We start from the raw sequence: 12,644 nt of genomic DNA on the forward strand, positions 1-12,644 counted from the left end.
CATTTCAATACTCGAAACCTCTCATGATCTCTTGCTCCTTTCTCTCGGGGCTTGGTATTAAAACACTTGGGTAATAACACAAGGAACTGGAGCTTCAAGCGTGTAATCGAGTCGACTGATCAAGCTTTTCAGGGCGTCTCGAGTCATACCGAAGATGCTTCGCTGGAATGATAACTCAACACACTCCCCAAATCCTCGTTCTTTAGTATGATGTCTGAGGTTGAAGGCTTAGGCTTGCTATGCTCCATGTTGTTCCTAGGGAATGGGGGACTGGTGGGTTAACACGGTTACTACAACCGAGACTTGTGTCTCGCATCCTGATGATAGCCAGGAGCTCTGAAGTCCCTTTTGCTACACTACGTTGGTCCTTTCCATGTTCGGTGCTACGAAATGATCAGCTAGGGTGCTTTTTGGTGAGAGCCACAACTGCTCACGCATGCTCTTAGTAAGTGGGAAACGGCGGCCAGACTGGGCAAATTCCGGGGTCCTGGAGTTGGTGATCTATCTGTTCTTCCGTAGAACATTCCATGGGATCGCTGTCTTGCAAGCTCCTCAATCGCATGATATAACTTATGGCACAGCTGAATATCAGAAACCGTAAAACTACATTAAAATTTACTGTCACTGTTGAATGAGACTTCCTGGGCCAGGGGAGCCAGTATCAATATTGGTATTACACTTCGCATAACACTTCAACCACGGATCCCATAAGTGGCGTCGAAGGCTTCCGTCACTACCAAATGTGCATTCATTTATCCGAATAAACAACCTTCTTCCAGATCCTTCACAAAGAAATCGCAAAACCAGTCAACTGTCCTTTTGAAGAAAGACATAACGTCATGGCAACAGCCCAGAGGGTCGTACCTGCCTCACAAGAGTACTTTGAAGCCCCGTCTGGCCTGCTCCGTGCTTGCCGCCTCGACTTCCAAATGCTCGAATCCGTTACCTAAGCCACATGTTGAGATTTCAAATGACGCTCAATTTGCAGACTTTCTGGGCCATCGTGAGTTGACTGTGCTGTCTGGTTCGCTTCTAGTTATGGCTGCCTACGATCACGCGGCGCCTCCGTATGTATCTCCTTTACTCACTTTATCGATTAAAGCCCTCATGGAGCAGTGGTTAGCTCGTTGGTCTCCGATGCCTTGTGACAGCCAAAGGTCACGGGTTCGACTCCCGTTGTGGGCTTTTGGGTCTTTTTGCGGATCCTTGATGTCGTGCTGCTGCGGATTGTGAAGCAGCTCGGTTCTATGATTCTGGGGTTTGAATGACTCTGTTTTCAATTTGGAAAATCCTCCAACAACAATCATCTGTATCTGGACGGTAAGCGCAAGAGAAAGCCTTGAAGGTTCTTCAAACTTAGAAGTAGTAGAGCCTACCTACTTACCTACCTTAGACACTTTTTCGAGCCCATCTTCGCAAGTGACCACATCTGGTATCCCAGCTATGGTGCATGCTGCATATGCATATTCGGTATCGGGGATAGGACTAGTTACTAATGAGCAGGCAGGCACGACTTCAACGCGACTCTGAAACATTTGTCCGGAAACCAAATAAGGACGCAGGTCGCTTCCATGGTATCTCTCTTCCGAACCGATGGTCATCACATCTGAAAGGAGGAATAAAGGCAAAAAACAACAAGATTAGTTCCTGTGCACTAACTGGATTGGTTGCTTAGGTGGTGTAATCAGTAAAAAAAACAATAAAAAAATAGCGATCAGTGGGAGGAGGCGCAAGACGAAAATGCGTATAAACGCGAGAATCAGGATTCTGCTCAGGCACGACAAAGCTCCAACACGGGCCATGCAGTCTGCAATAACAGCATTGTGTGTACTTCGAAGCTTGTCGTCATGGACATCCCCTAAGTTTATTTGCATCCTGAATGCAGCTTCCGCCAGGAAAGCAACCAGAAGTAGTTCAGCATCCTGGCCTGCAGATTTGGAAACCATCAACCTCGAGGTCATTCACAGTTTCCAGTGGTTTCTGACTCATGAAAGCAGGAAGCAAAGACCATAGAGTGTTTAGACGGACCATCGGGCGAGAGATGGAAAATATTCAACATTGTCACATCGTTGTATTCACGTATGTAGCCATTGTCAGTTCGTCCGTCTATTTACGACTTGGGAGACATCTGCGGCAGTGTTCGTGCAAGATAACAAGAGCCCGGAGCAAGAGGAGGCAATGGGAGGTAGTGTGAAGAGGGCAATCAAATTAAATCAATTCTACCGAGCGAATACATGCGCTTCATGAGATTTTGGTCGCCCATATTGCCCAACAGCAGATATCTTGCGACCACCGAACTTTGGACTGGGATGCAATTCATGTCGAAAAATCGTCAATGAAAAAAACTGGACAATGGAAGCGTCCAGATGTGAGAGCAGTTGCCTCAATTTGGCAGGGCTGAACGAAGGACGTTGGAAGGTACGTACCAATGCGGATCTGATGCATTTTGAAAATCCAATCGGGGATTTTTGAAATTGCAGATCACATCCAAAAAGAGACTAGTGGTGCCCTCTTGGCTGATTGCAGCTCCTGCCCTCCAACTACTTAAGGTCCCAGAGCAACACCAGATGTCCCGCCTCAAAACAAATTCATCCTCAACATGCGGATTTGGATTGACCTTTCCACGTTTTGTTCTATCACACACTATGATCTGCATCTTCGTCAATGACCATCCACCTTGATCATTCATCATCCACGTCCACTTTCATCTCTTCCTCGGTCACCTTGACCATTGGCATTCATCACCACCTCAATTCTCCTCCACCAAACAGAACCAACCACATTCGGAGTGCATTGGCACTCAATTCTGCATTGCAGAAACATGTCACAACATTTGGCAAGTCAGGTAAGCATAATATCACTTTCTCCAATGTGCCTTCCAAAACTGACACCCTCCTTGGCTTCGAGCTTCTCGGGCCATGACCCCTCTATTCAGTGATGAATTGATCATCAGCAATGATCAAATCAGCTGTTTCCGTCACCTGGTAATTTTTTCCCGCTTCTTTTTTTTGACCACAAAATTGATTTATTCAGCACTCATGAGCAGTTCTCGAGACGTGAATCAGTCCAGCTGGCTCCCACCATATTGTAAGTCCAAACACCTGCTCCCTCCTCCTTCATACTTCTCCCATTCCTTCATCTGACAACTACATCAGCCACGTTCATACTCATATTCCTGCTTCCATCCTTCCTTGCACTTGTCACCGAACAATGGCCCATGTCCAACACAAATGCTTCTCACTCTCTTCCCGGTACGCCATGACTTTCCCAGAAGGAAGTACGAGGCAAGCCTGCATCAGAACTCCAGCGTCACTTCGTGACTGCACAATGGCTCTTCTGTGCAGCTACTTCTCCTTTGCTCATCAGTCAAGCGTGCTACGGCACTGCAATTTGCAGAGCTTTGGTGATTTAATGCCTCTTGGAAAACTTCTGGGTCGGTCTGGTTGGAAAGGATCATAGAGTTGAGGTTTCTGCTGTGCTTGTGAATAGTCTTGTTTGTTTTTCGACTTGTTGCCTGGGAGATGCGAATGTACCAGAGTCAAAAACCGGAGCAGCTGCAATCGCCTCAAAGATCTGGATAATTCGATGCCTCAAGCATCCACGAAGTTTGAATTCCCTCCCCTCTCTCTGACTAACTACTTACTGATCTTTAAGAATCTTCTTGTAAATCATGGACAACTCGATGGCTGAAGCATCTGCAAGGTTTGCACTCCCCTCCTCCTCTCTGCCTGACTACTAACCTTCAAGCCCTGCCACCCTTGCCACGAGACCAGGCGAAGCACCGTTGCCGATCTCCTTGGCGAGCTCAGGTTTGACTCTCCATCCCTTCTCCATATTTCTACTCACTGATTTTCCCTGGTCAGGCCTGATACTTCCCGTCAAAGACATCAGCCAGCTTGGCGCTTCACACGCAAAACTTTTCGACCTCTGCAAAGGGTGTTACGTTGCTCAAGAAAAACCTCATTTGGATAGGATTGGAGGATTGGGGGATTGGAGGAGTTGGTGCTTGGATTAGGGGCATGGTAGCACTTTAGAAACTCATTGCAAAATTGCAACACACTGATACAAACTCAATGCAATGCAGTTTATCACCACCATATTCTACTTTATATCTTCGCAGTTACTGCTCTTTGCCTTTGCCAAATTGACGTCACGCAAACCCAACCTGCGTTGTTCTTGCCGTGGGATGGTGCTGTCAGAATCGCCGTCAAGTTGCTGTGGCATACGTCACTATGGTAATCAGTGGCAGCCGTCGCGGCATGGTTACCTACCGCCTGAGGTTGCTACCGCCAGGGGAGCCGTTGCAGATCGTCCGCCAACCCAGTTCCATGATGCGAGTATAAGCAAATTCAGCAGGACAAGTTCAGATGGGGTTTCTGTATTTATTCTTGCATCCGATATTTTACTTAACGGCTTTCCGTCCTATTCGTCTTTGAAGTCATGGACCAACGCACGCTATTTTGGGCAATGTGTGACCACAACCTTGAGGTGCACCACGGAACTTCTGGCAGGACCACCGATGATATATAATGGTAACATTACTTCATGAAAGTCTCCAAAGATTTGTCAGCACACAAAGTAAAGATCCCGGAAACGCGTATAGTGGACCTGGACAACAGTGCAAATATAATGGCCAATCTGGACTACCTTTAGATGCCTAGGGCATGAGATGACATGCGGTTTGGTGAAGAGCAACAACTGTGATGACATGAGCTGTATCAACAAAGTCACGAACAAAAACTTGAAGGCTAGCTCTGAAAAAGGAGTCCTGGTGTGTTTGGCGATGGAGTCTAAAACCGCAGTGGGAGCTGCACTACCCTAAAGCCACCCCTGATAGCCACTGTGAGTGCGCATAGACCTCCAACTCGATGTTCTCCAATCTTCGCGACTAGGACGACGTTTACATCTGACTTTGGTGAATGACTTTGGCGTATAGTTCCCAAAGGATACATGCGATCATAGCGCTAGACAGCAGTATTGTTAAGATATCTCGTGTTTAAAGGTACTTCGCTAGGATGCGTGACGCTTGCGCCAAGCATCAAACTATGTGCAACCTTCCAGTAGAACCAGGCAATGCCAGCTTCCAAGTTGACCGATAAGCCACTTTAAATGACCCCAGAGTGGACAATCTTGCCAATCCTCATCCTTTTGGAACGTTATTTTGCGCAAGCCGGGATTCTAGGACAGACCGGAGATGTTGTTGCATTTACCCCGCTCAAACACGTCTTGGTCTGCAGCGCGGATACTACGGAATGGGGGTGCAGCCTCGGAATGCCTCAAGCGGTTAACAAGATACACGGCACACACAGGTGTTGTGACATGGGGTAGCCGCTACACCGCGTAGTCAACAGGCATATCCAGTTTAGTCCACCTGCGTGCGCCGTTTATTCAGTTGGATCGGCATCATTGCTGAGGTGAAACTCGAGATAGTAGCGCAAACCACAGCTTCAATCTTCAATGCCGAGAAAGGCAGGTCAGACGAACTGGTATTTGTCCATGACGACTATACTCTGTCGATATTAACTGAATGAACTTCCTCGCCGATATTTACGAACCAGATCATCCCTGCCTAACCTCCCGGCTATTTGCGATATGAGATCTCCGGCCTAGAGCCTACGCCGGGTCCTGCATCCGACACGGTGCAATCTATTAAAGACATACTGAGTGCATACTGATGCATTATCAAGACGTAAAGCTAATATTCCAATTGACCTTCTACTCATCTGATCCAGCGAAGAGGGGCGTTACTGCCTCGCGCTACTTTAGTACCTGGTATGCCCTCTTTTCATCGTCGTTTCTATTTCATTACACTTGCTGAGTTCGCGAGCTAATTCGTCTGTGCTTAGAAAATGCTGCTCTTCAAGCTTTTTCCATCGCTCCTGCTGTCGGCCATCTTGAACATCGGTGGGGGATTACTCGCCGCCGCTGGACAGTATTCGGATGCGAGTACAGCAATCGATGGGAAGCCGTTTCCGCCGTTGATCAAGGCAACGTTGGAAGATCTTGTGTCAGGGCTCGAATCCGGGTTGTTCACAAGCGTAGACTTGGTCAAGGCCTATACTTCGCGGATCCTAGAAGTCAATTCGACTCTCAAGATGGTCACGGAGCTCAACACTGATGCTCTGTTAATTGCGGCGGAAGCGGATGCTTTGCGAGCAGAGGGGACAGTCCTGAGTCCACTTCACGGCATCCCCATTCTCCTGAAGAACAACATAGCAACCATGGACGCCATGCCCAATACTGCTGGATCATATGCACTCCTCGGCGTGAAGGTCCCCGAAGACAGCACCATGGCCGCAAAACTCAGAAAAGCCGGGGCAATTCTCTTGGGTAAAACCAATTTGAGTCAGTGGGCGAATTTCCGCAGCTACAACACATCGAATGGATGGTCGGCTTGGGGTGGACAGACCGAGGGTGCTTACTACCCCGGGCAAGATCCTTCTGGTTCAAGTTCTGGCAGCGGTGTTGCGAGCTCGCTGGGCCTGGCTTTAGCCTGCCTCGGAACAGAGACGGACGGTTCTATAGTCTCGCCTTCGAACGTTAACAATCTCGTCGGCATCAAACCCACAGTTGGGCTGACTTCAAGATACCTTGTGGTGGGTATCTCTGAGCGCCAAGACACCATAGGCCCGATGGCGAGAACGGTCAAGGATGCTGCCTACATTCTAGCAGCCATAGCTGGACAGGACCCGAACGACAACTACACATCTGCGATTCCTTTCAGCGCCACGCCGGATTATGTCGCAGCCTGCAATTACCATGCTCTAAAGGGGAAACGTATTGGTGTCCCGCGAAATGTATTTGACATCACTGGATTCGAAGAGCAATACGGACCTATCGTGGCAGCATTCAATGCTTCGCTCGACACCATCCGTGCCGCCGGGGCCGAAGTGGTCGACGATATCTACCTGGAAGGGTATGATGCCATAGCCAATGCGACCTTTGAGCAAGTCGTTCTCATGGCCGATATTGTCAAGAATCTTGCCTCATACCTTTCCGAGCTTGCGGTGAACCCGAACAACCTCACATCCCTGTCGGATGTGCAAGAGTTTACGCAAAACTTCACTCTCGAAGAATGGCCCGAACGAGATACGGGAATTTGGGAGGATGCACTAGCTCTAGACTACGGTAACGAATCACCTGAATTCTGGTCGAATTACACGGCCGACCTCTATTACGGCGGCCTACTTGGCATCACTGGTGCTCTCACGAACCTCTCTCTAGATGCACTGGTGGTCCCGACTACTTTTGCGTCAACCCTTCCTGCCATCATCGGGGCGCCAATCGTCACAGTTCCGTTGGGCAAGTATCCTGAGAACACGACAGTTGTTCCGAATGCGTTTGGTAATCTGAACAACACGGCGCCGAACATCCCCTTTGGAGTTAGCTTCTTGGGCGAGCACTGGAGCGAGGAGAAGTTGATAGGATTTGCGTATGCGTTTGAGCAGCGGACAAAGGTTCGGAATACCATCCAGCCGTACATCCAGCCGCAGACGGAGCTTGTAGATATTGTCAACAAGAGAGTGACCGAGGGATCTGGCAGAGCTGAGATCAAGATTTAATGTTGGATTTGACTAATTGATAGATTCAATGGGATGAGTGCACCAAGATAATGTCAAATGAGTAATCGATGGGTTTTCTAGAAGTCCCAGAGGGTTGGCCTTGTTAGTTGCATTCCATATAGCCAACTGTGACGCTCCCAACGAGATTCTGCATGAAGAGCCAAGAAGATCAATATCGTAGACATCACGCCATACACATATTCCTGAGATTAAATACGATGCAGTGCAAGTGCATCGCCGGTGGCAGTGAAGTATATCACAGTACGACAGACCGTGTATATGTCCACACAACACTCCCGCACTGTGCTGACTCAAGCTAAAATTCAATCTGCAGCTGCCAAAGACGGGTTGTCAATCCTGCGACTGGCAAAGAAACGACCAACCTGTGTCATTATCTGCGGTTCTGCTGTGAATCGAGTTGTGCACAGGTATTTTGATACAAACGATGCATTTACTACCACGGGAACTCCACGACGAGGATATCTTCATCCAAATGGTCTCTACGCCTCAGCCAGCAGCTCACGCTGGAGACCCCTTGGACGATGTATTCGGGTCCGATTCCGGATCTCCCGTCTTCGCTGCACACCGCGGATTGGAGAGCAGAGAATCTCACCCGTCAGACGTCCGGCGTCTCGAGACCGAACATGCCACTGCAGGGTACCGCGAGGGCATCACTGCAGCCAAAGCCACAAGCATCCAGGCCGGCTTCGACGAAGGCTTCAGCCTTGGCGCAACTATCGGCCTGAAAGCTGGGCAGCTGCTTGGGTATCTTGAAGGGATCGCTGGTGCCCTGCGAGCCGCTGGCGGCGAAGACTTCCAACACGCATCGCTTCAATTACAGAATGCGCGCAGAGAGCTAAGCACCGACATGATTTTCACCGAGCAGTATTGGAACTCAGACGGTACGTGGAAGTATGAGATTGAGGGACTCGACAATGGGAGCGGCGGTGATATCGTCTTCGAGGACGTGGCGAGTGGGCATCCTGTGATTTCCAAATGGGCTGAGGTTGTGAAACGAGAAGAGGACCGATGGGTTCTCAATGGGGAAGTCTTGGATACGGGAAATGTTGAGACAGCCCGTGAGGGCGTGTCGGAGGAGAAGGACACGGCTGAGCAACAAACACAATCGCAACCGCGCGAGATGCTGGATTGGTGACATCGTTTCATTTACCCCAAATTCCGTGCGAACGCCCCGTTGTGGCCGATCAGGGTCATCTCTCTGTCCTTGTTGGGTGGAGACGATTGTGCTCGTTCTGACTACCGACTTCGCAGTCAATAACACAAGTTTGTCAGCAGGTCGGTTCGAGAGACCAACCTTTCAACCAACACCATTGAACACAACGAGTAGATTGACACGTGCGTCTGGCCATACGTCCGTTCAAGGCTGAAAATAATCTCGAGGGAAAATACGGCAGCCCGCATGCTGAGTGGCCAGTTAAGGGCGCCATCCAATATCCCCAGATCGACAGGACAATGACTATGGATGATGCGCACGCACCAATAGTCCCACTACAATGCATATAGCGAGCATGGATGACAGCAGGATCAAAATGAGCTGCGTTATTTACGCCTCGCGTCTACTCGGGATAATTGAAACCTACCTCAGCTGATGGTAGCTTTTTCTGCCCACCGAGAACAGGCATCAGTCTCGTTGGACTAGACCGGCTTCATGCACCCCTTTCGGGGGAGAAGGGTGGCATTGAGACATCCTTCCAAATCCAGCTGGCCAGGCCCAAATCCAGCTGACTGCTCTACAAGGATACTCCTGGCTGGAGGTCAACAGGTTCATCTAAACGCTTCTGTCAACCAGAGTAATGCAGGCACAAGAAAGAATCGTGTTTCACATACTACGTACTGGGAAGGGAAAGCAGGCCAAGTGCCATACAAAATTTCCAGGGTCATGGCGGCGGTGGACTACTGTGAGCTTGAAACGCCAGGCCCTCATCCCATTCTCGTGGAGCGGGGCAGACGTGGTCTTCTAGCTTAAGTGATTGGCCAAATAGCCTGCCAACCAAGACAACCTTAAAAGCCCATCCTTGTTTAGATGCAGGAACATACCAAGAAGCGCAAGAGCACGCATCCACAACGCCATCATTGGTCCCCTTGCGGCCATCCACTGTGGAGGGTGACATCTGACCTCCTGGCACCTGCTTTTGCCTGGGTCGTTCGGTCCCTGATCAGCCCAAATCACTGGGCTATCACAATATTCAACAGAGGACTGGGGCTGCTTGGTTGCCTCTTGCATAATTATCGGCCAAATGTGCGCTGTTTGGGAGGCGCTGCGCCCCGATTCCTGCTGATCTGATGGCACACAACGGCCAAATGAACGAATGACGTTTCTCCAAGTCCCGTTCGGTGACGCCAAGATTTACGTGTAAATGAAGCAACCCACGCCTTGCCCCAAATAGCAAGATGGCGTGGAAGCTTATCCAGCTCGAGTCCCTGTGGCGTTTTCTTACCTGAGTCGCCAGTCGACCAAGCGGTCAATAGGTGCAGTTCGGCAGCTGTGGTGGTGATGCCCACCGTTTATCGTTTGGCTATAAGAGAGAGGCCCTGCTCCCTGCCATCCGGAGGCATATTTCGCGTCCCACTGTCCACGCAACCAATCCGGGTTTGACTCAAGGCCATCATCGTCACTCCTTAATACCATCGTTCGTTCATTAATAAGTATCTTCGATATACCACATTCTCTTTTCCAACAGTCTTAATTCAGACCTCGGCCTCGCAACCCTGATTACTTGCAGACTACCCACTCTCACAAGCAAAATGAAGACTTCAGTTCTCTCCATGCTCACTTTGGCTACCTCCGTCGCCGCCACTGGCAGCTTGGTTGACTGGCTCAAGGGCTTGGGTGGTGACGACGACAACAGTGGCAATGGAGGCAACAGCGAGGAAGACTGCACCACCACCACCGAAGGCTATGGCTACGAAACCACGAGTTACGAGTATACCCAGACCTACGACTACAGCAGCAAGACCAAGAGCTGGGGTTCCAGCATAGACAAGTATACTACGTCAACTATCTATGCCACTTCGGTCCAGACTATCACTTCCTGCGCTCCCACGGTCACCGACTGCCCCGGAGATAAGGGGGCAACAGTCGTCATCACCATTCCCATTTCTACCACGATCTGCCCAGTGACGGCAACGGAGAGCGAGTCGGTGTCCACGGAGACGTACTCCTCTTCCGCGCTACCCGTTGAGACTTATACTTCCTCGGTGCCGGAGACCACCATCGTCACAACTTCTTCATATGCTCCTATCTACTCTCAGTCCATCCCTTCATACACCCTGGCCGTCCCTACCTCAGCCGAGACCACAGTCGTCGCCACCCTGCCCACTAGTGCCGCTTCCTCCGCCACCACTCTCATCACTCCCTCGGTGACTACCTACCCTGCTGGTGGCGTCGGAACGACGTCTACCTACGTCACAAACACTCCTACCGCATCCCAGGCTATCGTCACTGCCGGTGCCGTGCAAAATGCGCGTCGGGCCGGTGGTGTCATCGCTGCTGCTGCTTTGGCCGCGGTTTTCATCTAAACAGTCGATTTGGGGGAATGGAAAGTCGATGATGGGATGATAACAGGCTATTTTTCGAAAACCCATCATCTGTAAATACCTAGGGTAACTACTGAATTCGGGGTGGTCTAAGGATTAGGGGTCACGGTGATGGAAATAATGAGGTGCAAGAAAAAAAAAAAATTTCTGTACCCGATGTTAAAGATTCCCATTTGGCCCAGCTAGATTCGATCTAGTTTAGATATTCGCATATTTCACTTCTGATAGCTTATTTGATCTCTTGCCTTCCGACTAGTTCGATGTAAGTGACTATATGCTGTCGGATCTTGTATAAATGTCACCTACCTCATTTTGACAACAACCACTCGCTGGTCGTCCATCTGAGCGACCCTCTGACTCAGGCATATGTAGTATTGTAACCCGTGAAACTCACGTGCAACCCCTCAATGGGCATTCCGTAAACCCCACTGCTGACGCAGTGCACTGCCAGTGAAACGTGAAATAGCATTTGGGTGGGCGAATTGAGTCGGTACACGTTCATCCATTTAGGCTAGGCTATGAATGAGGTGGTTGGGTGTACGCGAAGAATACGTATAAGTCAAGTCGGTCGGTCCATGAGCTGTATGTATCGGCTGTGGTGCTGACCCTGAGTGGATTTAAAGTAATTAAGCTTGTGCTGTGTTGCGTCGTGTTCTGGAACAAAGACAAAGTCGTGTAAGGTGACGGGTGGGTGTTTATCTGGAACCGCTCGTTTCAAAAGGGACGGCTGGTTGTTTGACAGCTTTGGAGGTAGGGCGTATAAACAAGGGCTCGTGTTCTTGATTAACGGGTGTATGTTGATGCTGGCAGACATAGTCACTTCTCCGGGATGGCTTGGGAGATGTCTTTAACACAGTTTTAGCCTAGATGGGCCTGAAATGCTGTATACTAATGATCTCGTAAAACATATATTGGGAGTCGTCGTGTTCTGATTTCGGCGGCACTTAGGATCGGCTGTCTTACACCTGGGTTGACCTCTCGACCTTATTATGCTGTTCCAAGCGGAGGTTTTCATATGGGCTGACTGACTGACTGGTCTTGTTCACCAGTCGGTAAAAGTTGCTTCGTACGATGGGAAATATGACTTCTTGACATGCGCTATCTCCGGCTTCGGTCTAGCGATGCGGTCCAGGAACAATGTGCCCAAAACTCGGCCTTCAACGGCTGGAATGTCGTTTTCCAACATAGTTTCCAGAGACTGCCATGCTCAACTCGTTTGTTTCCAGCTTGCCATTGAATTATCGAACTGTGAAATAGAGGCCGGATGCTGGAGAGGGCTAGGGCTCGAAGCCTGATTGCCTGGTTGCATCGTGAACATTGGTCCCCGGGCATGAGACCAACTTTGCCACAGAATCGTCTGGATCGATGTGTAGGCTTTCGACTCTTCCTGCGATCTCAACGCAAGGCCCAGCCTAGGATCAAACAAACCCATCGTTAATTTTGTAACAGCAGACCACCCCTATGTATTTCAAACCGAATGAAGGAGGCGGCCATGCCCCCTTTTGCATTCATATGCTTAACACA

The 12,644-nt window shown here is 49.7% G+C and overlaps 4 protein-coding genes and 1 non-coding gene across 5 annotated transcripts; all 5 read left to right on the plus strand.

Moving 5' to 3' along the window:
* Positions 1 to 1,101: 1,101 nt before the first annotated feature.
* BCR38DRAFT_t120 lies at positions 1,102 to 1,185 on the plus strand. Its single transcript has one exon. It is a non-coding gene; the product is annotated as a tRNA-Arg (tRNA).
* Positions 1,186 to 2,581: 1,396 nt separating this feature from the next.
* BCR38DRAFT_156444 (uncharacterized protein) lies at positions 2,582 to 3,540 on the plus strand. Its single transcript, XM_040853750.1, has 4 exons — positions 2,582 to 2,840; positions 2,899 to 2,984; positions 3,047 to 3,087; positions 3,156 to 3,540. Exons 1-4 carry the CDS (start codon positions 2,822 to 2,824, stop codon positions 3,457 to 3,459), a joined length of 450 nt encoding a protein of 149 aa, XP_040717997.1. The 5' UTR covers positions 2,582 to 2,821; the 3' UTR covers positions 3,460 to 3,540.
* A 2,309-nt stretch (positions 3,541 to 5,849) lies between these two features.
* BCR38DRAFT_407353 (amidase) lies at positions 5,850 to 7,562 on the plus strand (the record flags this gene model as incomplete). Its single annotated transcript, XM_040858159.1, has 1 exon — positions 5,850 to 7,562. One exon carries the CDS (start codon positions 5,850 to 5,852, stop codon positions 7,560 to 7,562), a length of 1,713 nt encoding a protein of 570 aa, XP_040717998.1.
* Positions 7,563 to 8,007: 445 nt separating this feature from the next.
* On the plus strand, positions 8,008 to 8,619 carry BCR38DRAFT_322108 (uncharacterized protein; the record flags this gene model as incomplete). The annotated part of the gene is made up of 1 exon (XM_040854777.1): positions 8,008 to 8,619. A coding segment is annotated over one exon (612 nt), but the record flags the coding sequence as incomplete, so codon positions are not given.
* Positions 8,620 to 10,328: 1,709 nt separating this feature from the next.
* BCR38DRAFT_482993 (uncharacterized protein) lies at positions 10,329 to 11,102 on the plus strand (the record flags this gene model as incomplete). Its single annotated transcript, XM_040863571.1, has 1 exon — positions 10,329 to 11,102. One exon carries the CDS (start codon positions 10,329 to 10,331, stop codon positions 11,100 to 11,102), a length of 774 nt encoding a protein of 257 aa, XP_040718000.1.
* Between the last annotated feature and the right edge of the window lie 1,542 nt (positions 11,103 to 12,644).

The sequence above is a fragment of the Pseudomassariella vexata genome (genome assembly GCF_002105095.1).
Source record: "Pseudomassariella vexata strain CBS 129021 chromosome Unknown BCR38scaffold_4, whole genome shotgun sequence".
Taxonomy (NCBI): Eukaryota; Fungi; Ascomycota; class Sordariomycetes; order Amphisphaeriales; family Pseudomassariaceae; genus Pseudomassariella; species Pseudomassariella vexata.

Bases quoted from the DNA above. Each gene is read 5' to 3' on its own strand.
- BCR38DRAFT_156444 (XM_040853750.1), top strand. The intron at 2,985-3,046 runs GTAATTTTTTCC...ACTCATGAGCAG, and splicing joins TCAGCTGTTTCCGTCACCTG to TTCTCGAGACGTGAATCAGT. The intron at 3,088-3,155 runs GTAAGTCCAAAC...CAACTACATCAG, and splicing joins CAGCTGGCTCCCACCATATT to CCACGTTCATACTCATATTC.